Consider the following 25,984-nt stretch of genomic DNA (forward strand, 5'->3'; position numbering starts at 1 on the left):
TCCTAGGACACTAAAAGTATCAGGTTGTAATGGTAGACCTTCACTTGACTCATCTAACTAAACTAGAGAAGAAGAACATGCCCAGGCACCTACAGAAGATCTGCATGATGGACTCCACGACTCAGTCGACAGCTGTGATTTCCTGACTGAAAACTATAAGTGTTTTATAGTGAACAGAGCTCAGAACTTCCTGGGAAAACACAGTTTACCCAAGAAAGTGAAGCATGTACGGATATAAAATAATTTTCTTGAGATTTGAAATAGGAATGGTAAGGAATGGTAACAATAGAAGGTAAACGCTTGACAATATGGGCGTGTATAGATTTGTATTAATGGAATGCCCATAGTGCAATGCAACATAGTATATCAGTTCATAATATTGCAATTTCTTCTTCAGACTGTAATCGTCATTGAACTTCCAGCACAGACGAATTAAAAATGACAAAAGCAGGGATTTATTTTCAAAAATGCTAAACAGACATCAGCAAAGCAAGGATGTTGCATACAGTACATTCCGAACATCTGGAGCTTCTTATAGTCAATTAGAAATTTTTTTGTTTAGTCAGTTTAAATTTGGCTTCTATGGTGGCTGGCCAGTAGTTGATGTTGTTTTTGAAAGGTACTTTTGTGGAACCTAACTCAAAAAAATAGAGAAAAATACACTGCTTGCCTGGTAACACTTAGCTGAGGTGCTGGAGCTAAAAATTCAGACTAAATGAAAAGAGCATCTGCACTCTCAAATCTGTGAAAGAATCTTTTTTATTTGCGAGTCTTCGGTGAGAGACCTCATGCCTTGAAGGTCTCTGACTGAAGGCTCGCTAATAAAAAAGATTCTTGCACAGATTTGAGAGTGCAGATGCTCTTTTCATTCAGTGGAACATAACAAAGAAATATGCTTTATTAAAGCCTTCACAGTGGTCCCCGAAGGTAGTCACCACTGTAGATGCCTCTGCTGATGGCATGGCCTTTGGTTGCTGTAGTAATGCATATCGACTGAAAAATTGCCATCCACCTTAAATTTCAGCAGGCTTTATGCACAAGAACTGTCCAGCAATTTTATTCATTCAGTTTTTTAATACATATGGTTAAAATAGGTTAATGCATGCTATGTGAAGGCATAAGAATATTTGAGAATTATCAAGGAAACATTCAACATAAACAATAAGTGTTTATCTTAAAAGGAAAGAAATTAAATTAAAATTAATTATAATAAAATATAATAATAATAATATTGAAATAATAATATTATTAATATTGAAATATATAATAATAATTATAGGAATATAACAAAATTGTATTATAATAAAATATGATAATATTAATATTATAATATATAATGATAATAATAATAATGATTAATAAAATATAATGAATTTAAAAAAGGTAAATTAAAATCAAATTAATACTTAAATGTCGAGAGGATTAAGTTTAGCACCATTTTACAATGATATGCAATAAAAAACAATACAGGACAGATTGATGAATAAGAACCAGTTGTTTCTTCTTCTTTTTTCTTTTCGCAAAAACAAAAAAGGGTAAAGGGCAGACTGCTCACCTTCAGTATTATTTTATTTACTGGGACAGTGGGAGACCTAGAAGACACAATCCAGGCAGGATTGTGTCCTCGCCCTGTGGCGGACATAAAGCTTCTGACAGCACAGGACCACTTCTTTGACTTCTTTCATCGTCTCCAATAAAATGCCAAAGGAGTGGCTCTGGGCTGTGCATCTTGAAAGCATCACATAAATAGCTGTTGAATTTACGGTGTCCAGCTCTTGAAGAGAATAGCTCCATATTGATTGAACTGTCTTTCATTATAAAATATCATCAAATGGGTAGCATTCCCACTTTCCTCACCCTCTCTCTCTCTCGCTCTCTTCAGATCCTGACATGGCCGATCATGGCCAGGTTCTGGTGGTTGTCACCGCATCCGTCGGCGGCTTCTCCTTGTTGGTCATCCTCACGCTCTTCCTCCTCATCACCGGACGGTGAGATAGTCCCATGCCTCTCTCCTCTGTGGTGCCTCGCTGCTCATTATCTCTCAAGTGACCCCTGTGCAATCAGAAGTTTGTTGATGGGCCCTTTGGCCACCAAGCAGACATTCTCATTTTCCAACTGGTTGAGCCACTTTTCTGCCTAATTACCCCGTGTGCATTGCTTCTGACAGCGGTTTCCTCCATTACGCAGCCTTTGACTCGCCAGCTCCAACCAGTGTTCTTGTCTGTGTTCAAATCTCAAGCTATGGTTTTAGCGGTACAGTGAGCTATTTTAATGTTTGTGGTATTAACACCAATCTTAACAGATCCCATTATTCTCCAACCTAAATCCATCCTAGCTAGTTATAATCCAGCAGTCAAACCGCCGCGGGGTTTATTCCACAGGCGTCGACTCTACAGGAAACTTGCTGCTGTTAAATGTGCTTCAGACCTGAAAATAGTACTTCTCATGCTTGTTGAAGCCTGTTTAGGTACCAGGTGGATGGGGGTTGTCACACACAACAGTAAAACCAGCACCAAAAGGATTAAAAGGGTGACATGAAAGTAAATGTACGGTACAAGATGAGAATTATTCAAGGCTGTCATTTAGTTTCGATAGAATGTACTTGTACACGGGGGAAATACAATGTCAGTGCTGACTGTACTGCTAAATTCCAGTGCCATTGCATTTTCAAAGAGCTGCCTTCCAACGCTTGGCTTATATATATGTATATTTGATGCAAATTGTTCCTGTTGTTAAAGATTTAAGTGATCGAATGCTACCTGTCTCTCCCCACCTCTCTCCTTTGTCTGGAGACCGAGCCTTAAAAGCCTTGAATTTAAAGGACGGGGGGGTGGGGGGGGGTAGGATAAAAGAATGAGAATTGACAGAAATGAAAAGGACTACAAAAGGCAAGGGGGAAAAAAACCCTGCAGTAACAGAATGTGAAATTGAAAAGAAGATCGAGGGCTGAGACAGAATGGTTGTCCTGCAACCCAAATGGCTGAATAGTAATGGGGCATTAAGACGTAAATCTAATGGCGCAGTGTTGCTAATACCTCTTTATCTGCTAGCTTTGAAAATCAGGCAGGTGCTTGCCTTCTCAGAATAAAAAGAGATCAATGATGCACCCTTTGTTGCCCAGGCAGTAAATACGTCCCACCTTATTTTCATCTAGTGCTGATTATTAATTAATCAACTCTGTTGAGTTTGGGACAAGGAGAAGGTCGGGTGCAGAGCGAGCTCAGTGAGGATGGCTAGATGTGCAGGCTAACGTGGTGACCTTTGGTCAACTGCTCTTCGTGTCAGGTGTCAGGGATACATCAAGGCCAGGATGAAGTCCGAAGAGAAGAGGACTCGTTTCCAGAGCGGACACGGTAAGACGGACTCTGTTGACGGAGGTGAAAGTGGGAGTCCCCACTGGTGCACTGGTGGTCTTCTGCTTACTCCTACGGATGCAGGGTGGATGTTAGCTTCAGAGGCTAGCGTCGAGGAAGCTAATGTAGCTCGGCTTGCCAAGTCACTGCTGCCTCTGTGGAGCCTTTATCAGTAGCAGAATTTCTCAGCTGTGCCACTCTGAGTTTGGTTTGGCTGGGACAGTTTTTAATTATTGTAAGATTTATAGGGATGGCTCAGGAAAAACAAAATAACCTTCTGACAAACTCTCTCTCTCATAAACACACACACACACACACACACACACACACATGCACTAAATCTGACAGCCAGACAGCTGCATTCCACATGTCAGAGTTTTGTCCTTGTGTCCTTCCCCCTGCTCAAACAGAAAGTTGGATGAGTAGTCAGGCTTTGTTGTGTGTGTGACTGTATGTGTGTGTGTGTGTGTGTGTGTGTGTGTGTGTGTGTGTGTGTGTGTGTGTGTGTGTGTGTGTGTGTGTGTGTGTGTGTGTGTGTGTGTGTGTGTGTGCGGTATTTCGACTCTGCCTTTTGCCTGACAGCTTTCTCTCTATATTGACTCCCTTCAAATGTTGAGGAAGAGGCAGAGAGATTAGCCCCATATTCAGTCAGTCAGGCTACAGTGTATTGACTGAGACATTTTAATTACCAGATCATCAGTAAGTATGTATTTTAAACGAGCCATGGGACCCATTTCAGTATGTATTACTATTGCATGTACTTTTGAAATATTTGCCAACCCAGTGTATTGGATGCATTGAGGAATTTCTTTTCTCTTCTCTTCTCTTCTCTTCTCTTCTCTTCTCTTCTCTTCTCTTCTCTTCTCTTCTCTTCTCTTATGGAATATCTACTCCAAAAAAAAAAATGTATTTGTTTCCTCTCAGTTCCATTCTCTGGCATAAAGACCTACGTGGACCCAGACACCTATGAGGACCCCACACAGGCTGTCCAGGAGTTCACCAAGGAGATCGATCCATCACGTATATGCATTGAAAGAGTGATCGGAGCAGGTGAGAGCAACCAGCATGCGAACATACTCCCGTTCCACACGGCATAGTACAGTGTTGTAAGGTGAAGTGGGCTATCCTACTAGGTGTACCTATGTTTAAAAATGCAGGAGGAGAGCATCCGGGTGGCATAGCGATCTATTTCATTGCCTGCCAACAAGGGGATCACCGGTTCGAATCCCCGTGTTACCTCCGGCTTGGTTGGGCGCCCCTACAGACACAACTGGCCGTGTCTGCAGGTGGGAAGCCGGATGTGGGTATGTGTCTTGGTCATTGCACTAGCGCCTCCTCTGGTTGGTCGAGACACCTGTTCGGGGGGGAGGGGGAACTGGGGGGAATAGCGTGATCCTCCCACGCGCTACATCCCCCTGGTTAAACTCCTCACTGTCAGGTGAAAAGAAGCAGCTGGTGACTCCACATGGCAGAGGGGGTGGAGCAGCGACCGGGACAGCTCGGAAGAGTGGGGTAACAGGAATAGGAACAAGTATATTAGAGGGACAGCTCAGGTTGGACGGTTTGGAGACAAACCGAGAGAGGCAAGATTGAGATGGTTTGGACATGTGTGGAGGAGAGACGCTGGGTATATTGGGAGAAGGATGCAGAATATGGAGCTGCCAGGGAAGAGGAAAAGAGGAAGGCCAAAGAGGAGGTTTATGGATGTGGCGAGGGAAGACATGCAGGGGGCTGGTGTGACAGAGGAAGATGCGGAAGACAGGAAGAGATGGAAACGGATGAGCAGCTGAAACTAGTAGTAGTAGACAATTGGAGAGAAAAGGGGGGGGGGGATGCAGGAGGAAAATACCAGATAATGAATACAGTCATGCACACATAGTTGGACAGCAGCAAAATATTCAACGTTTGAGGTCCATACTGAAATGACCCAAATGCTTTTGATTTCTAAGCAAGGCGTTTGCTTGAGTGAAGACATGCGCTTTGAAGCTCCTATCAAACCTGCAGACATGAAACCCTGATGAACACATCAGTCGCTTTCTTTCCAGCGCTGGAATTGATGAGTTACTGAGGAAGAGAGGGGCTCAAACACGCTTCAGTGAAAATCGCTTTCAAACATTCGGCTGGGTCACCACTAGGGCCGCTTTTTGTTTTTTATGCAGCACCGCCATTTCATACTACGGCTCATATAATTAAGAGTAGTTTGTTTTCTTAAGAACCGTGGGCGGTCAAAATGACTGCCCATGGTCGTTTCAGGTAGGAGTGAAAGCCCGGTGGTTCTGGAGTTAACCAGCTCCATTTGTCTGCCCCGGACTTCAGCTGATGCCACCTATTTCTCCTGCAGCATGTTAAGGCTGGTTATCGTTTCAGTGACAGCCCAGTTGTGTTATTGTATAAGCAGGCTGTGGTTTGAAAAGTATTTTCAGCGCACACACAGAGGATGTTGTGCGGGGGCTCGCCGCCACTTGTTATTGTCATCTACTTGTTATTCAATGGATTCACACTTAGGATTCAACAGGAAAAGTGTTGAGATATATATTTTTACAGTGCACCCTCCACTGGAGCATGTGAATGAGGAGATAGCATCTCTGTGCAAGAAATTTATTCATTAGAATGAAATCTTTCACGCTATAAAATATGAACTGTAGGTTTTATAGATCTGGCGAATAGGCCACCAACAAAGTGAGTCAGCGTTGTAATTTAAGAGTCACTCACTGCGGCCTTGAGAGATAACGGCGAGATATTAAAACATCTCACTTTTGAAAGCCAAGCCTGCTCACCGTGAATAATCTTATTTCATTACATATTCTGGACATTCTCTGGTATTTAGCCTATGAATAATTATGGCGACCTCTTCCATACGTCTCGTCCAAGTAGCAGGACCTCCACCTGGTGGAGACAGGGTGCAACTAGCCCATTGGAGTCATGGCACCAAATTGTGTTGTAGCTCTCTTTGTGAATAAAACATGAGTGTCTGAGCAGCGTTACATCAGAGAGATACCAAATGTGCATTTCACCCACTATGTGCCCAAATTTAATACCCCCCCCCCCAATTACAGTGTGTTGATTCACCAAGATGTAAGGCAACAGATTCTGTACACTGTCTGTTACAGCCAGATATGTAATGGATATATCTTTTATAAATCTCTGGGTGTAACAGTCTGGTTTGATTCGAACTTTGACTAAATGTAATGGAATAAATCAGTTTCATCCCTTCCATTTCAATTAGCGAGAATAGTGCAATATGTGATACTGGCCATATAATTCAGTTAATTACAGACTGGAAACTGAACGAAATCTCGTGTGTGTGTGTGTGTGTGTGTGTGTGTGTGTGTGTGTGTGTGTGTGTGTGTGTGTGTGTGTGTGTGTGTGTGTGTGTGTGTGTGTATTTGCGTATTTGCATTTGCAGGAGAATTTGGGGAGGTGTGCAGTGGTCTTTTGCGTACACCAGGAAAGGCTGACATTGCTGTGGCAATAAAAACTCTGAAAGGTGGCTACATGGAGCAACAGAGGCGGGACTTCCTGCGGGAGGCGTCAATCATGGGACAGTTCAACAATCCCAACATCATCAGGCTCGAAGGAGTGGTCACTAAAAGTAATTCGTGTGTGTATTTGCGCGTGCATGTGTGTGCGTGCTTGTGTGTGTCTGTGTGTACATTCAGGATGCAGCAATCCTGATGCTGGTATGGGATATCGGGCTGATACCAGGCTAAAATGGACTATATTGGTATCAGAAATTTTACCCAAGACTAAAATCCGTTTGCAAAAGCCATAAGTAACATATCATAAATAAAAGTAAATGGCTTGATTCGCTGCATTTTTGGCACATGGAAGCCTGATTTCTTTTATGGTAAAAAAAAAGTTGATTGTATCTCAATTATTGTGCCCCTTGACCTCAAGCATGGTTAAGTCTGCACTGTTCAGCAAAAGTAATGGATCAAAATGGTAGTCAGTGTCAGCCGATACACAAATTCATACTCAGAATTGGTATTGGCAAGGGTGTCCAGGTGGCGTAGCAGACTATTCCGTTGCCTACCAACACGGGGATCGCTGGTTCAAATCCCTGTGTGGCGGCTTGGTTGAGAGTCCCTACAGACACAATTGGCCGTGTGTGTGGGTGGGAAGCCGGATGTGAGTATGTGTCCTGGTCCCTGCACTACTGCCTCCTCTGGTCGCTTGGGGCGCCTGTTCACGGGGGAGGGGGAACTGGGGGGGGGTGATCCCCCCCCCCATGCGCTACGTCCCCCTGGTGAAACTCCTCACTGACAGGTGAAAACAAGTGTCTGGCGACTCTATGTGTATCGGAGGAGGCATGTGGTAGTCTGCAGCCCTCCCCGGATTGGCAGAGGGGGTGGAGCAGCGACCAGGACGGCTCGGAGGAGTGGCGTAATTGGCCGGGTACAATTTGAGAGATAAAGGGGGAACAATCCCAAAAAAAAAGAATCGTTATTGGCAGTGACAAAAGGGATATTAGGGCATTCCTGTGTGCGCGCGTGTGCGCACTTATGTGTGCACACATGCCCATGTAAGTGCTTTTACATTAGATTTCCTCCGTCTACGCTTTCTTTCTTTTCACCTTATAACTCTTCCTGTCATTATGGCTTTCTCTCGCTCTCCACTATAATCTGTTTTGCTATTATTTCTTCAGGCAGACCGGTGATGATAGTGGTGGAGTATATGGAGAATGGAGCCCTGGATTCTTTTCTCCGAGTGAGAGGACATTCTTAACGATATATGTGAACCAGCGTTTACCCAGACCGATTGTGTTCTTTTTTTCTATCTTACATATCTTCTCTGTCTGGCCATTCCATCACCCATTCCAGGCTCACGATGGCCAGTTCACGGCGATCCAGCTAGTCGGCATGCTGCGTGGCATTGCAGTGGGCATGACCTACCTAGCAGATATAGGTTACATTCACAGAGACCTTGCCGCTCGCAATATTTTGGTGGATGAGAGCCTGATCTGTAAGGTGTCTGATTTTGGCATGTCCAGAGTTCTAGAGGATGACCCTGAAGCCGCATACACCACTACCGTAAGTGTGTATTTCAATAGACCTCTAAAGAGAATTGTCATTTTGGAATTCCGGATCCATCTGCATTTCAATTCAATGGAATAAAGCACAGGGGTGTACAAAGTTTGCCTCTAAGCATGTCCAATGTGATCTTTTGACTGTTGCTATCAAGAATGCCACAGTTGTGCACATTGTGTGTATTGAGGTAGATTCTGGTTGGTTTTTAAGTTGCTATAAAACAAATTTAAATCCCAAGCACCCCTTCAAAGAAGGTTGAATCAGTTTTTCTGGGTACAATGTTGATTGACAGATAAAACTCTCACACCTGTTCATCTGGATACAATCTTTATCTGTCAATCAACATTGTATCCAGGTGAACTGATTCAACCTTCTTTGATTTTCTTACCTGAATTATTGAGCATGCATCAAGCCAAGCACCTCTATTTTAGCATCCTTTGATGTCACATTTCAGATTCACATTAAGTGTCATAATGGCAGTATAATCACTTGCCAATAGTATCTGTTTCTAAAGATGAATAGAGGAGTATTTAGAGGGGTGAAAACCATCATGGTTTTGGGCACAGAGGAATATGTAGCTTCTTTGTTGGCCAGCTCACGGGCTAGGTCAACTCCAGTTTGAAGGAGGACACAACCTACGCACCATGACTGTTACGCAATCCGTTTTAAATTTAAACATATAATGGCTGTGCCATGAGTCATCTTTCTGCTTACTAAAGTGTCAGCTGTTTTACTGGCAAATGGGATCCAAAAGTCCCATTCATATTGCCTTTGGCCCAAAACCAAATGGATCCCGTTGTTCTCCAATGGACCGGAATTGATGTCATCACATTAGAAGTCTTAAGTTCTCCCTCGAGACATTGCATCATAATGATTGTAACTGTCAGCTGGTCGGCATCGATCCTTTTAAATATAGAACGTCTCGTTCATAAACGTGTTCTATGTTGTTGTTCCTGTCAGGGGGGGAAGATACCAATTCGCTGGACGGCACCGGAAGCCATTACTTATGGCAAGTTTTCCTCAGCAAGTGATGTTTGGAGCTATGGCATTGCCATGTGGGAAGTGATGTCATATGGCGAGAGGCCCTACTGGGAGATGTCCAATCAAGATGTGAGCAGTTGATGAAGTTGAATTCTGCTGCAGGATCAGCACATGTTGAGAATACTCAGATCTCATACGCATCATCATCACACACACACACACACACACATACACACTACAGGCTTTGAACAATATGCTTGGGAAACACATCCTTAACATCAGCCAACTATTTTTTTTCCCAGTTTTAAACAACATAAAAATTCATCGGCACACAACAGAATGCAAATTCTAAAAGCCAGCATGCTCCTGTGTCTCTCAGGTGATACTGTCCATTGAAGAGGGGTACCGTCTACCGGCACCAATGGGCTGCCCTGTGGCGCTGCACCAACTGATGATGCACTGCTGGCAGAAGGAACGTGTCCAGCGCCCCAACTTCAGTGAAATTCTTACTTTCCTGGACAAGCTCATACGCAACCCCAGTAGTCTGCTCACAGTAGTGAACAATGTACACAGGTCAGAATGCACATTGATACAAACTAACCTCATACTGTACTCAAGTTAGCAGAATTTCAATCAGTGAGAATAACACAAGTGCGCTATTAAGTTGTTATCACCTTTCTTTCTCAAAAAAATACTCTTCAGGCGTGGTGTAGTGGTCTATTCCATTGCCTACCAACACAGGGATCGCTGGTTCGAATCCCCGTGTTACCTCCGGCTTGGTTGGGCATCCCTACAGACACAATCGGCCGTGTCTGCGGGTGGGAAGCCGGATGTGGGTATGTGTCCTGGTCGCTGCACTAGCGCCTCCTCTGGCTGATCGGGGCGCCTGTTCAGGGGGGAAGGGGGAACTGGGGGGAATAGCGTGATCCTCCCACGCACTACGTCCCGCTGGCAAAACTCCTCACTGTCAGGTGAAAAGAAGCGGCTGGCGACTCCACATGTATCGGAGGAGGCATGTGGTAGTCTGCAGCCCTCCCCGGATTTGCAGAGGGGGTGGAGCAGCGACCGGGACGGCTCAGAACAGTGGGGAAATTGGCCAAGTACAATTGGGGATTAAAAAGGAGAAAAATCCCAGCCTCCCAAAAAAAAGTACTCTACAGTCCTGTGCAAGTCTACATTTTTGTAATTGTTGCCTGTTTTACTTTTTAGTTACCCTGAATCCCCAGAGGACATGCCAGACTACCCTCTTTTCATCTCAATCGGCGATTGGCTTGACTCTATCAAAATGAGCCAATACAAGAACAATTTCCTGGCAGCAGGCTACACAACACTGGATTCTATATCGACCATGAGTATAGAGTGAGTCCAATATCATAAACCATGGCCATTGTAGGAAGTACCGTATAAGGTGAAGAGACACAGTTCAGCTGCACTAAGCGGGATGTCGGAACAAGCTGTGCAAAAATGGCCAGCCAGGAAAACTTTTATCTATTCCGTTGGGCATGTTAGAAAACAGGCGACACGATGGCACAGTGGTTAGCTCAGCCGCCTCACGCGAAGAAGGTCCTGGGTTTGAGCCCCGGGGTAGTCCAACCTTGGGGGTCGTCTCGGGTCATCCTCTGTGTGGAGTTTGCATGTTCTCCCCGTGTCTGCGTGGGTTTCCTCCGGGTGCTCCGGTTTCCTCCCACAGTCCAAAGACATGTAGGTCAGGTGAATCCGCCATACTAGGTGTGAATGTGTGTGTGTGTGTGTGTGTGTGTGTGTGTGTGTGTGTGTGTGTGTGTGTGTGTGTGTGGGCGTGGGCCCTGTGATGGACTGGCGGCCTGTCCAGGGTATCTCCCCGCCTGCTGCCCAATGACTGCTGGGATAGGCTCCAGCAACCCGGCGACCCTGAGAGCAGGACAAGTGGTTTGGATAATGGATGGATGAATGAATGTTAGAAAACACAAGAGTGTTAAATCTGTGTGTGCAAGCCTGTGTGTGCAAGCCATGTAATCATAAAGGTGTAGATGTGTATGTATTTTTCAAATTGGGTAACAATGTCCTATGAACATGCACTAAGACTTTTTTTCTCACAAAAGGATGTTTTCGTACTTGGACTGGATGGTGTTGAGTTACCAAATTGAGTAGAACTAAAAACGCTATTTTTCAACATATAAAGTTCTTTTTATAGACAAGGTACCCTTTGTGAAAGCTGAAGTGAAGTAGATAACTTGGGATTCATAGCGTGGCTGTGTTGATAGATCTCCCGCTGAAACCGAGCCGACCTTCTAAATGCTGAAAAATCTTTCCCTCTGCCCTCCAGTGACATCAGGCGTATCGGGGTGTGCCTCATCGGCCATCAGAGGAGAATCATTAGCAGCATACAATCTCTCCGACTGCAACTTCACCACATCCAACAGAGCGGCTTTCAAGTCTGAGAACGTTGCATAAAGACAGGTTTGGGTGTATGCACCCAGCGGGACGTGAACCACACTTCCTCGGCATTGACATTCGACTAATTCCACCCAACACCCAGACTCTTAGATGTAGCAGACACCACACGCTGCTCATGCTAAGCGCTGGTAGTACTCAAGACCAAGTGAGGTAAATCTAATAAACACTCATCTTATTATGGACCACGGTCAGTAACGGCTCAACAACAACCAACCTCTGTTAACTTTGGCCAGATGTGGTCTCTGTGTCTCAGCCAGTACTAGCACTAACTTGAATTTAGGACTCATTTTCCCTAGTTCTATTCAAGTGGCCACCAATACCTCTTATCTTTCTTAGTGACAATCCAATGAATTCTACTGACTTTGAATGGGATCAAATCTGTTACCTCGTGACAAGAGAGGAGGTGTAAAGCGTCGATATTGTATGGCATTGTATGGTGACTGTTGATATGATAAACGCTGAAAAGCAGAACAATATATGTTCTGCGGTGAATACATGAAGACTTCCCGGGTGTTGTGAGATGGCAGTATTCAAAGGCATGAAGGACTGGGTTAACATGTCTTACAATTTTCCTGATGATTTCTGAAAAAAAAAAATTTACACTAGAAAAACAGGTTGACTGTATGATAGATACAATCAATGTTTTTTTCTTCGTGAGCTTAAGACCGTTGAATGTCATGAGATTTTATAGAAATGTATATTCTACTGTCATGATAATGCAGTATGCCCTGTATGTCATGTCCTGTGAAAGGTGTATGTTTTATTCAGTATTATTGGTCCTCCATTTAATCAGCAAACCAGTTTTATTTGTTTTTCTGTCAGATTGAAGCCATCTCAGGCCAACTCACACAACCGTCTGACCAAGACGATTAAAATCCAGCTCATTTCTGATAGGTTGGTCAGTGATGCCCCGTGTTGGTGCAAGACTTTTAAATACATGTTGTTGGTGAAAGTTGCATAATATCTAATATCAACCATACAGAGGAATGATGACGATGATGATGATATTGTTAGAAAGGGTGTCCGGGTAGCGTAGCGGGCTATTCCGTTGCCTACCGACACGAGGATCGGCGGTTCGAATCCCCGTATTACCTCCGGCTTGGTCGGGCGTCACAGTTGGCCGTGTCTGCGGGTGGGAAGCCGGGTGTGGGTATGTGTTCTGGTCGCTGCAGTTGCGCCTCCTCTGGTCGGCCGGGGCGCCTATTGGGAGGGGAACTGGGGGGAATAGCGTGATCCTCCCACACGCTACGTCCCCCCCCCCGGCGAAACTCGTCACTGTCAGATGAAAAGAAGCGGCTGGCGACTCCACATGTGTCGGAGGAGGCGTGTGGTAGTCTGCAGCCCTCCCCGAATTGGCAGAGGGGTGGAGCAGCGACCGGGACAGCTCGGAAGAGTGGGGTTAATTGGCCGGATCCAACTGGGGAGAAAAAAAATCCTAAAAAGATATTGGTCAGAAATGTCATCATGGAGTTCCACTAACTAGTAAAGAGGGGCACCTTTTCACAACAGCAGTTTGTGTATTGTATTAAATTTACTAAGCTAGAGAGGAGGACACCCAGATGTGTACAAATAAGCAACATCCATGATACATGTAGGCTTCAAGGTAGACGACACGCACACGTACGTACCCGTGGACACGCCCAGACACACGATCCCCAGCACCCTCTTTAAGTTTGACTCAAAAGACTAGCACACGTTTTCTGGACGTGAAGAATCAGCAGGTGGGTTTGTCAGACCAGTGCTCAGGGGTGGCCGAGGAGGAACCGGCACGGAGCACTGTAAAGTCACTCGCAATGAGAAACTCTATCATGCATACCTGTTGTTGCATCTGAATTATAGATTATTCAAGTGTGCTATATTATTTTTGTAATTACAGTGACGCTCCACTGGGCAGCACGGGGGGTTAATACAGTTTACCTTCTCTCGTCGTACCCCAAAATGTCTAGACACAGTAGATGGCTTATCGGATGGAGTATTATGGAGACAAGTAAGATGTCCCGCTTGCTCTTAATGGTGAATGAAACAAACATGGATGTGTCCGTGTTTTTTTTTAGATGATGTCATCAGAACATTCCAAGATTGTTCCGGGTTCCGCCGGGTCCCAGTTTGTGGTTCCTGCTTTGTTGAAGTCTATGGCAGACTGCTCACAATCTGGCTTTTTTTTTTCTTCCTTTGATTAAATGGTTGCATATCCACTATACAGCTTCTGCTTGTGCTTGAATACATTTTAACCCCCTGGGTAGAAGTCAGTTCTGTGTGAAAACAGTTTAATCACATTTAATATAATTTTTGTTGTACAGCCCTTTGTTTTGATAAGCTTGTTTTGATTCAATTATTACAGAGAAATTGTATTTTAAATATGATTTTAGCAACAAAAAAAAAGACTTTTTTCATCTGCTTACTAGAAATACCGCTCGCTCATTTAGGAGCATCGTTTCTATCATTTCAGGCCACGTTGAATTACAAATATTTGAAATCAGTATACAAATGTGAAAAAATGTATATAAATAGTATCAAAGTGAATGCTTACCTCCTCATTTCTGATTAAAATTGCTCTTCAAAAATGTCACTTGTACTTAACAAATTGAAAAATACCAAAATACAACACTACACTGCAAAAAATGAAATCTTATCAAGTGAAAATATCTTATATTTTCACTATTTTCAATATTGAGAAGAATTATCTTGAATGATCTTATTCCACTGGCAGATAATTTTGATTATTTCAAGTTTTTTTTCTTGATTTTCTTCAATTTAATCTTGTTTTAAATAAATGTTAATCTTGTTTTCTTAAAACGATTAAATTAAAAATCAGGGGGGGGGGAAACTTGAAATAAGCAAAATTATCTTCCAGTGGAATAAGATAATTCAAGATAATTCTACTCAATACTGGACTTATTGTACCAAATACAAGATATTTTCACTTGTTAAGATTTCATTTTTTGCAGTGTAGGTGTTGTTAACCAACTACTACCCAGCCAGGTGGCCAGCAGTAAAGTCGGGAAAACAATCAGTTAATGAAGCATTATCTTAAAATGTCAATACTTAGCCCTATAACATAACTTAAAACCAACCTTTACCTAGGAGATATAGCTTTTCTTTTGCTGAAGAGATTTTTTTTCTATTTCATGAACTTCAGTGGAGTAGGGGCCATGATGTTACTCATCTGTTGGAATTTTACAATTTAAAATGCTTTTATGCAGGACTTTTGGAATTTAAAATACTTGAGGCATCTCCATAGTCAAATGGTTACAACGCATATGGCCTCAACGTTGCCGGTTCGAATCCAGCCAGCCTCTTGTTGCAAGTCATACCCATGGACTATAATACACCCATGGTCACACCCCTCTCTCTCGCCATCATTCCCTGTCTGCCTGCAACTGTCGCTATCCAATAAAGGTATCAAATACCAAAAAATTTAAAAAAAAATCTGCTTTTATACTGGAGTTTTAACATTTAAAATGCATTTATGTTGGAGTTTTAGAATTAAAAATGATTTTATGTCGGGAGTTTTAGAATAGAGATAATGGGACAGTGAGACGTCAGGCGAGTCGCTGTAATGAAACCCGTCGGCCGTTAGATGGCGACCCTGAGTCGCGGTGAGGCCCCGTCGTCTCTTAGCAACCGGGTGTAAATGATTATTTCACACACGCTGGAGGAGCCTAGGAGCAAATGGCTTGACACGTTTTCATTTGGCAAAATATCCGAAGACTATTTAATGTATCTCGGAAGCAATATCTCAAGGATTCACAGGTAAAATATTTTGGGTATAAAACGGCGTTCTGTGCTGAGCGAGAAGGCAAGCTAACAACGTTAACCGGCTCATTAAATAGTGCTAGCTAGTATGGTTTAGCCAAACTGTGTTAAGGTTTCTGTGCCAACAGCTCTTCTTACCGTCCCGCGATCTTATCCGATAAAAGACATTTATGAATAAAGTCAACGTCGACTGAGTGTTGGCATGTCTAAGCAGCCTGCATATCTGGTGGGTTTGGTAACCACTGGCTTAAGGTTTTAGCCAACGTTGTCTAGCAACATTAGCCTGGCGAGGGATTAGCGTTAGCCTGGTCAGCAGAGAAGGCGATGTTAGCTAAAGTAAAAACTTGCTAACAGCAATTAAGGCAAGTGTTCAGATTTAACGCCGATAAACCAATTGCTGTCCCGTAAACTTAACGGTCGACACTTTGAAGGCCACTAGCTAACTAATCGGTGCATATTAGTATACACCAAATAGCCACCTCCGTTAGCACGTTATCTCCCTAGCTAAAGTGAACAGAGGAACCTCAAAGGCAATAACAGATAGTATATCAGAACAAAAGATAGAGGGGGGGGGGGGGGAAACGAAGCTCCAAGAAGGTAAACATATATCCATGTTAAATGACAGCTTGTTAAATCCACCAGGGGCATTGCAAGCCCCCTGGTCAGTAGACTTCCATAACGCTGACACGTATGTCTAATCTTTATGTCCTTCTTAAGAATGAAAGATCAAAGGTTTTCGTCTAGAGGATTTGTATGTATGTGTATGTAATATTTAGCTAGCTGCATCAGTGCCATAATTGGTGTGTGTTATAGCATACTGCTTTTTCAAAGCGAGGTTACAACACAAGGTAAAACCAACAAAAGAATTCCATATGACATTAAATATCATAAAAAGGGCTAAGAGGAGCACCAAATACAAATATGAGATGAGACAGGCTATTTTGTAGCCATCCATCCACAGTCAAGGAATGATTAATTTATATCAGCTAGAGGATATGAAGTCAGACCAATCCAAAAGTTATCAAGGATTTAATGTCTGTCAATGTTCTGTTGTCACTGAGAAATTGGAAACCATAACCAGATAAGGAACGTGTTTTTATTTCAAGAACATGAGATATAAAACTGATGATAAGCACTCATGGTTTCTACTACTCTGGTTTCTAGCTTAGAGAAAGACGAGTTTATCTTCTTAACAAGTTTGATCTGTCACAGAAATAACTGATGTGAATTCTGTTGTGGGTATCATGTTACCTTTTAATTCCTTCATGTTGTTGACCAGGAAGATCTGAGTGACAAGCAGCTAATGGTAGCTTTCTAGCCAATGGGGCTGTTTGACAAGCTAGCAGGATGGCTGGGGTTGAAGAAGAGGGAAGTGAACGTGCTGTGCCTGGGACTGGACAACAGCGGCAAAACCACCATCATCAACCAACTAAAACCCTCCAATGTGAGTCCATCCATATAATCACAGCTTGCTACACTGATGCTGGTGTTGAGGCAGTATCTTTAAAACTAAAACCTAATTACCATATAGCTCAATGGTAATATAAGCCATCAAGCCTGCACTTCACCTCTTGTGTTGGTTATATCAAATATGAAATACTGTTAAACCTCCACATAATCTCCAAAATTATTGGTAAATTTCCAATCTAATCATGATTTTTATTTAAGTTTTAATAAGACATGGCATCTTTCTAATCTACAGTCAACATTTGGTGTTTAATGTCAGACATAATTTATTTATCTCACAGGCCCAGACCCAAGACATCGTCCCAACCATTGGCTTCAGCATAGAAAAGTTCAAGACATCAAGGTAGTTTTCTGCTGTGATTCACCAACCAGTTGGACATTTTCTCCCACCTTCTGTGCAATTTAATCTGCTTCATGTGGTTTAATATGACGTTTTTGTTGTCTGATGAGTCATGCTTCACCCATTTCAAATGTTGTTCTTCTGTTTTCTCTTGTCTTCACTTTTCTCTTCAGTCTTTCTTTCACAGTGTTTGACATGTCAGGCCAGGGCAGATACAGAAACCTCTGGGAACACTACTACAAGTGAGGAGCCAACATAAACCACTCTTATGGTTTTGCTGTCCTTTCTGATGTGCCTGTAGTTTATACCACGGTTTTTGTTTCACTGACTCCTCTCTGACGCAGTATATTTTATTTCTCAGGGAGGGGCAAGCCATCATATTTGTCATTGACAGTGCAGACAAGTTGAGGATGGTAGTGGCCAAAGAGGAGCTTGACACATTACTAAATCATGCTGGTAAGTCAGTGTTACTTTTATGATCCTTTAAGTTGTTACTGTATGGGTTTGCATCCTGGCTAATGATTTGTTGTGACATGTCTAGCCTGGCTTTTTACCTCTTTACAACTTTACTGTGGGGAAAAATATTGTTGATTTGTCTTTGAATCAGTATTTTGTATTGTCACCTACTACCATTAGAGAAAGGGGGGATATATTTGATTTACTTTGTTAAATAAATTTCCCCATTTTGCCTTAATCCACAATTCTGTGTCACTTCTTATTCATTAAGTTTAAAGACGTTGCTAAATGGTGAAACAATGTTCACGTATTATTTGTCTTGCTCTTACTGAAGATATTAAACACAGGAGGATCCCCATCCTGTTCTTTGCCAACAAGATAGATGTGAGAGATGCTCTGTCTTCTGTCAAGGTCTCACAGCTGCTCTTTCTGGAGAAGATCAAAGACAAACCTTGGCACATCTGGTATGAACACACACACACACACACACACACACACACACACACACACACACACACACACACACACACACACACACACACACTCACAAGCATGCATATACATGCATTCGTTTGCTTATAGTTGTGTGTAGCTGTTAAGAAGGATATTGTTAATTATTGTTCAGTATGAAACCATGCACACACATACACACTAGGAGGGCTGGTTATCATACTAACATTATTGTATCCAAACTAATCTGTAATGTAATTGGCAATTCTCAGCTATCCAAAGGAAATGAAAACCTTTAGAAAGTTCAATTCTTGAAAGGTGACATCTGACATCTATACATTTATAGAATGAAATGGACAATCTGTTCCCTCGCATGACTGCTGACATTACAACGGTTTATTTCTTTCCATATGTCAGCCTATTAAATCCCCTGCATAGCGCTTACACTGAAGACAGATATAAGCATGAACATTTCTATTATGAAAAGCAAAAAACAGTTTTCTGTTGTGGTCCCAGTAATATTTGTTGTTAAAGTTTACTGAAGTAGCTTATCACATGACATGGTTAAGCTACATTCGAGAACAATACTTTACACTCATCTTGGTATGTTTGATTTGAAAGAGAACTTAAGTGTAAGTATATCTATTCTAATGATCTGTTAACTCCCCCTCACTCATCTTTCCTCTATTTCTATCTGCGGATGTCTCTCATTTTTCGAAAACTCGCTCTGTATTGACAGGCAAATTCACAAAGAATAGGTTGAGACTAAATCTTCCTCTGAAAGATATGGCTCTCAGGTTCAACGTCTCTTACTCCTCTGTTTCTAGAGTTTGGCACAAGTTAATGCCATACTTCATGAGAGGTTGGAGTTTTAAGTGTGAGATGTGAGATGTTCTTCAAGCTACAGTGGCAATCAGGCAAGCATTTGGATGTAGCGTTGTTATGATCATAGACTTTTTTGAAGTATTTATTGAAAGACCTTCTAATTTGCTTGCTAGAGCACAAAGGTGGTCAAACTATAAGCGTCATCATACTGTGAAGTTTCTGATCAGTGTTGCTCCTCAAGGGTATGTCTCCTACATATCTCCTGCCTGGGGAGGAAGAGTTGGTGATAAGCAGATTACTGAAGAGAGTGACCTCCTAAAAAACCTGTTACCTGGAGATATTGTTCTAGCAGACCGTGGGTTTAATGTCGGGGATAGTGTAGGATTCTGCTGTGCTTCGCTATAGATACCTGCGTTCAGTAAGGGTAAAAGACAGTTGTCAGCATACGAGGTGGAACAAACTAGAAAAATAGCTAATGTGCGCATTTATGTCGAAAGGGTTATAAGGATTAGTCGGAAGGAAATTTAAGATTCTGTAAAGTAGGGGCATGCCTATTGAACAAATGGCAACAAAACCAGGTGAGTGATTGGTAAGATTGGAGTTATCTGCTGTGCCTTGTCAAATTCATCAGAGTAGGTCATCCCACTGGAGTAAGAAATTATGAAAACTGGTGAACATGGCCTATAGACGGGTCATGGTTGGTAAAAGTAATGTTCTACTCAAGGGGTTGATTTGTCATTTTCAAGGTAAAAGTAACAAAGCCAAGTAGTGCAAACTAACTCAATAATTATTGACAAAAGCTATGAAATAAAATAAACTTTGATCATTAGCAATGATTACTATGTCTTTTTCTCTGTCTAAAAAACATGGTCAGCTGAGCGGGTGACATGTCATTTCATGATATAAAAGAAAATAAACTGACAGTTAATATGAAATGAAAAAAACTTTGGCTCTTTAGCTGCTGTTAATGTGATATAAATATATATGATATATAAAAATGTTGATATACTAACAGAATAATAACACAATGCATTGTGTTTTTAGTGAATTTTATATATAGCCTAGAGGCTAAATTCCAACGCTTCCTGTCAGCTGATTTATGCGGACATGGTCGTCCTACCTGTTACCACATAAATCAGCTGACAGGAAGCGTCAGCAGCATTTCTGATGAAGACTGCAGGCTTGGCAGTCGGAACATATCAGGTAAACAAAAAACACCTATTTCATACAAGGAATCAGTGAACTAACCATGTAAACAAGTACTCATGCTAATATCGTCCCACAGTTTAAAGGCTTTCTGTCTTTACATTAAAGTAAAATTATGAATTTATACGTCGGAACATGTTTTTAGCCCGTTTATAATGAGCCGTAATATTACCTGTATCTCGCAAATCCCAGTTCCATGACAATCCCGTCAGGTGAGGCTCCCATGTATGGCTGAGGCCACTTTCCATACAGGAGACATCCTCGTGCTCCAGACCCATCAGCTTCTCATACTCTTCTGGCTCGTGCCTCATGTTTGCACCCATAACTGTAAACAACACACAGAAACAATGAGCAAAAAAAATGAAATGGTAATTTAATATTTAGTGTTGAGTGTAGAAACTTTGGAGTTGGTCGGCAGGAATCTGAAATGACAGTAACTGACAACTTCTACCATACACTTCTGTGGTCCATAACATGGAACATTTAAGAAATGACATTGCAACTACAATTTGTGTTGTTTTTCGTAGTCTAAGACAAACCATTGAAATTGTAGCTGCAGTGTTTGATCTTAGTTTCCCCGTGTTAGAATCTGCAGAAGTGTGTTTTAGAAGTTAAAAGTTAATGTCATTTCCCAAGGCTACAGTTACATGTACAGACATCTTGTAAAAAAACAAAAACAATGTTATGTACACTTAAACACCTTTTTTACATGTGATGGCATCAGCCACTTGCACTTTTCCGTTGTGCAGGAGGCTGTACCTCACATCTTAACACCAGCTTCAACGGAAAACACAACTGCCCCTATGTGAGAACAGGATTCTGACAATCTGTGAATAGAATAGACATTTCTTTATTTACCACAAATGGAAAATTGTATTGGGTGTGCACTAGTGATAGATTTAAAACAATAGCTACAAGCAGCACCTCTAACACTTAAGTCAGGATTAACAGTTACACAAAAGACAGGCAAATATAAATAACTTACCCTGCCATGCAGTTGCAATGAGCTGCAATGACTTCTCTGTCTTGTTTCGTGATGATCCACGTCCTTAGTGGCTTTTCACCGGATCTTTGAGAGTGGTTAGCCTGGTAATGTTAAGTAAACAACCTTAACGTTAAGTCGAGGGGCACCATGGCATTGAATGTTTGTTGGTAGGTTAATCTGCTGAACAATAGAAGAAAAGCCACTCACCCTGGCAAAAACCAAACAATAATCATTGTGGAGCACCTTGGTAGCAAGCTTGTGGACCCAACCGCTATCCAAAACGTTGTATGCCATCATACTTTTGTATGCTTTTATTTCTTTTCTTTTTTTGGGGGGGGGGGTTACCTCCTTTTTCTCCCCAATTTTGGCTAATTACCCCACTCTTCCGAGCCGTCCTGGTCGCTGCTCCACCTCCTCTGCTGAGCCAGGGGGTGCTGCAGACTACCACATGCCTCCTCCGATACTTGTGGAGTCGCCAGCCGCTTCTTTTCATCTGACAGTGAGGAGTTTCACCAGGGGGACGTAGCACTATTCCCCCCAGTCCCCACCCCTCCCGAACAGGCGCCCCGGCCGACCAGAGGAGGCGCTAGTGCAGTGACCAGGGCACATACCCACATCTGGCTTCCCACCCGCAGACACGGCCAATTGTGTGTAGGGATGACCGACCAAGCCGGAGGATCCCCGTGTTGCTAGGCAACGGACTAGACCACTACACTGCCTGGATGCCCCCATTTGTTTTCTTGAGTAGAAGGATGTCTGGAAGACAAGGTATAGTTGCTTATATCGCCTGCCTCCATAGCAGGCAAGTCTTTCAATTTAGTTCAAAAATCGCTGCTCTTCATAACATAAGAATCAAGTCCAACATGTCTTGTTTTTTTCAGTTTGTACCTTTCTCTCGTAATTTCGTCTAAAATCCATCTCGTCCATTCTGCTTTTCACTTCCTGCCCTCCGTCTGAATTTCACGCGTCATCGGAATCATGTGACTGTAAACAAGCTATTGTGGGTCTAGCCTTGCTGTGGATTCAAGTCAAACCCATCCATCCATTAGCTGAACCGCTTATGCTGTTCTCAGGGTCGCGGGGATGCTGGAGCCTATTCCTGCAGTCATTGGGCGGCTCAAGTCAAACCAACCACTAGAAACTTTTCTCATCCATCAGCATAGATCCCGCCTACTACGTCCAGTTCAACTTGCAAGTAAAACTTATTGATTCACAACCAAGGAGGACTGATTTGCAACCAAAACGTTTTGTTACACAAAGAAGAGGCCTGCTTCAAAGGCAAAATTCTCAAGTCTGTGACCAAAACTAATAAAACTATAATGGGTCATTTGTTTGCAATACAGATACTTTTATTGTCAGTTCATGTTTTTACTTAAAAACTTGATTGGGAGAACTATTCTCTCAAAGCAGTTTTTTATCATTGCATTAAACACAAAAATAACGTCATACATTTCACCTTTTGCGGGTGCTTTGAAAATCACTTGGTTTCTTTTTGTCTTATTTGTGCAGGTTTAGCGGCTGCAAAAGCTGCACAATCCTTTTGTGAATCTGCCAGTGGGTGTTTTATCAGAGTGATTGTTATTTCGGGTGCTTTAACTGTGCACTCTCCCTCATGCCTCATGGCGTTCGGCTGACCAATCGTGTAACTTCAGCAACGGCGTTGGTCACCTGATCCAGCGGCCCAATCGTGTCGAACTGATCACTCAGTCGGTCACGATCAGTCAGTCAGTCATGCTAACACGGTCACTCATTCAGTCAATTACGGACAGTCGCATTTGTATGGTTGGCCCACCAGCCGGTCCAGCCAAAAATCTGTATTCATATATGGTTAACAGGTTGCCTAAAAATATTTGGTTTGGATGTAATTTCCAAACAGGAGATGTGTGTCCCAGTTGTTTTGGGTTTTTTTTCTTCTCAAATTCACACAAAGTTATAAATGTATCCACACACACACACACGCTGACAACATGGAATCAGAACAGAGTTTGAATTCCCATAATGCAAATCAGTTGTCATAATAGTGCCTGTTGATACGTTTCAGTGCAAGTGACGCTGTCAAGGGAGAAGGTTTGCAGGAGGGTGTCGACTGGCTGCAAGGTATGATGAGAATAAACACACAAACAATGAAGGCCCAATCCCCAAGTGTAGTCATGCTATACTGTTTTAAATTCATAATCAAACTGGGTGACGATTTGTAATTTACTGTTCAATATATTTAGTACAGTCAATCCTTGCATTTTTTTGACATGCTATTTGTGACTGCTAAATTTTTTCCACAACAAGATTAAAACATTATCTTTCACATAATTGGAACCATGAAGTTTATAGAGTTTGATATTCTTGGGACAACAGGAGGCATGCAATGTCCATTTCCAATCCCATCATGTTAGATATGATAGGCCAAAGGTTCTAGGTATTGATGCTATGTGAGGATATTGAAACTGAAATTAATGAACATGGCGGCAGCTTTCATGATATATATATAGTATATACAAAAGACTCACAGGTAGTATGTGCCAGATTGATTCATTTATTTTGTATATCTTATCGTGATCACAGAATGCCTGAGTACCCATTTACTATGTAAATGGAGAAAAATACAATTTTTTTTCCTTGTCACCCAGATCATTATTCAATAATGTGCTTTTCTAGGCTTTTATCAAGAGTTCAGTTATCTGTACACATCAGCGGATCACATCCTAGATCATTTCCTTAACAGAATTGTGTAAATAATGCAACACACTATTTAATCCTTGTAAAGCTTGCTCATTCACAGCAGCAACAACAGCATTTATTTTTCCTTTTAACATGTTCTGTTCTATCTCATTTAAATCTGCCCATAGACCAAATTTCACAGTGAGTATTAGCTGTTTGTACCACATTAAAGCTTCGTAGAAAGTAGAATGGGACATTTACAAATTCCCATTTAGGGGAGAAAACAACCTCCCACCTCCCTTTTCTCCTGTCGTTAACCGTTACAATCATAATTTAGCTCAATTTAAGTTTAAAATGTAGTTTTGAGATTATACACTGATGTATTGACTAGTAGTCTTCCCTATTTCCTATTACTATAGAGTCAACTTTGTGGTGAAAAGAGACAACCCCCCCCCAACGCAGTGATTAAATGTTTACCCTCCTGCTAAAAACTAAATATGATTTGTTGTTTTCAGGAGTAATTGTCCCATTAAATTTGTAAGTCATACCAAACGTAGGAAAAGTTCATTCAGGTGTCAGCTGGAGAGTTTCTCGACTAATAGCTGTGTTGTATGCAGTACAGCAAATCCACATTTAATCTGCAATAAGACTGATTACCATTTAGTTTTAGTCATTTTGGCCATACCCCTATTTAATTTCTCTGGGTGCAGATATATGATTAAAACAGTGAGGAAAAGAGGTATTGGATAAACAGAATTAAAGTGATATTGATTTACAGTGACACTTTATCCCTCCATGATGAGACAAATTATACATGAATAATTTTGTTTTAAGTCGTGGTATTTGTTTTTATGATGTGGTACTTGACACCTGTGCCCTCCAGATCAAATCAGATCGATGAGAACATGAGGGCCTAAAGAAGCTACTGGACGCAGAAAAACCAGCATCACCGGATCCACAACAACAGAGGAGCCTTGTTCACATTCCCACAGTGTAAACACACACACACACACACACACACACACACACACACACACACACACATAAACCACAGGCCGAAAGTTGTTTCGAAGATCTGTTGGGGAATGAAGGACTGACTTACTCTGTTTTAAAAACTGTTTTTGGAGGTACCGTGATAAACTTTTTTATATGACAGATTTGGTCTAAGAAAGGTCTGTGACTCTAGATTAGGGGTTGACCGATGTGTTTTTTTCCCGGGGCGATACCGATTATTTGTAATCAAGGAGACCGATAGCCGATATTTGGAACTGATATGCATTTGCGGTAAAAATGAAAAGCTTGGTGTCAAAATTCAGAATAACACAAACCCCGTCACACACTTCCTTGACATGCCTTTTAGCATACGTTTAATTAAAAGAGAAAATGTCTTTATCTTAAAACGGTGCGGGGAGCTCCCAGCAGCAAGAAAGAACATTTAGCCTATCAGTTTTTTTTGCTCGTCAGCTGGTTAAATTATGGACCAACAAATGAACTTGTTGACGTTCGCCATCGTGTTCGAGTTAGCTCTGCGAGACTCCACATTAGCTCCCGTTATTATGACCATCATGCTAGGAGTCTCTGTATGTGTGTATGTCTGTCCCAGGGTTGCCACCTTCTATGTGGAGAGAAATAGGGGACGCCCCCTCCCCCCCGGCTCCCTGCTTCCTACATCCTCCCCCCTGATGATGTAATGATTTTTTTTTGGGGGGGGGGGCAATACACACGGTCTGTGGTGCTTCATTGCAAGACAAAATAACAAAAGCACTTTATTACAAGTGTAACAAAAATACTTGTTTTATACTTTGGATTTGTAATACTGATTGGTTTGACACAAACGAGATTGAAACGTCGCAAACACAACACTGTGTCCATCCCAAACAAACGGAAACCGTCAGTACCTGCAAGCGACCGAGGGTGCTATTTTTAACTGTACGAGGCCACCGCTGAGTCGAGTCTAATGGCGGGGGTGACAGCATGACGCTGATGTGCAATCTCACACAGCTCACAGGGCTTGTCGGCGTGTTGCTCACCGCTGAAATAAACTTCT

General features: G+C 42.2%; 2 protein-coding genes across 4 annotated transcripts in view; both read left to right on the top strand.

The window, feature by feature from the left end:
• epha6 (eph receptor A6) overlaps positions 1 to 11,781 on the top strand; it is a 92,422-nt gene extending 80,641 nt beyond the window's left edge. For both annotated transcript variants that reach the window (XM_056278608.1, XM_056278609.1), the window contains exons 10-19: positions 1,883 to 1,988; positions 3,286 to 3,353; positions 4,278 to 4,403; positions 6,760 to 6,945; positions 7,999 to 8,060; positions 8,174 to 8,383; positions 9,341 to 9,490; positions 9,741 to 9,934; positions 10,571 to 10,720; positions 11,667 to 11,781. In XM_056278608.1, the coding sequence (XP_056134583.1) occupies positions 1,883 to 1,988; positions 3,286 to 3,353; positions 4,278 to 4,403; positions 6,760 to 6,945; positions 7,999 to 8,060; positions 8,174 to 8,383; positions 9,341 to 9,490; positions 9,741 to 9,934; positions 10,571 to 10,720; positions 11,667 to 11,781 (1,367 nt within the window). The remainder of the gene's footprint in view (positions 1 to 1,882; positions 1,989 to 3,285; positions 3,354 to 4,277; positions 4,404 to 6,759; positions 6,946 to 7,998; positions 8,061 to 8,173; positions 8,384 to 9,340; positions 9,491 to 9,740; positions 9,935 to 10,570; positions 10,721 to 11,666) is intronic.
• A 3,618-nt stretch (positions 11,782 to 15,399) lies between these two features.
• On the top strand, positions 15,400 to 25,558 carry arl6 (ADP-ribosylation factor-like 6). Of its 2 annotated transcripts, none has more exons than XM_056279028.1 (8): positions 15,400 to 15,550; positions 16,833 to 16,997; positions 17,302 to 17,363; positions 17,534 to 17,602; positions 17,722 to 17,816; positions 18,151 to 18,280; positions 23,324 to 23,379; positions 24,821 to 25,558. In XM_056279028.1, the coding sequence occupies exons 2-8, from the start codon at positions 16,875 to 16,877 to the stop codon at positions 24,844 to 24,846; spliced, it is 561 nt and encodes a 186-aa protein (XP_056135003.1). In that variant the 5' UTR covers positions 15,400 to 15,550; positions 16,833 to 16,874; the 3' UTR covers positions 24,847 to 25,558. The 2 variants fall into 2 exon arrangements, with proteins under 2 accessions (XP_056135003.1, XP_056135004.1); XM_056279029.1 differs by having other exon boundaries at positions 16,837 to 16,997.
• The last annotated feature ends 426 nt before the right edge of the window (positions 25,559 to 25,984 follow it).

Source organism: Lampris incognitus, chromosome 4, assembly GCF_029633865.1.
Source record: "Lampris incognitus isolate fLamInc1 chromosome 4, fLamInc1.hap2, whole genome shotgun sequence".
In the NCBI taxonomy this organism is placed as follows: Eukaryota; Metazoa; Chordata; class Actinopteri; order Lampriformes; family Lampridae; genus Lampris; species Lampris incognitus.

Bases quoted from the DNA above. Each gene is read 5' to 3' on its own strand.
- arl6 (XM_056279028.1), top strand. From the start codon at position 16,875: ATGGGGCTGTTTGACAAGCTAGCAGGATGGCTGGGGTTGAAGAAGAGG. The intron at 17,817-18,150 runs GTAAGTCAGTGT...CTCTTACTGAAG, and splicing joins CACATTACTAAATCATGCTG to ATATTAAACACAGGAGGATC. The intron at 18,281-23,323 runs GTATGAACACAC...GATACGTTTCAG, and splicing joins GACAAACCTTGGCACATCTG to TGCAAGTGACGCTGTCAAGG.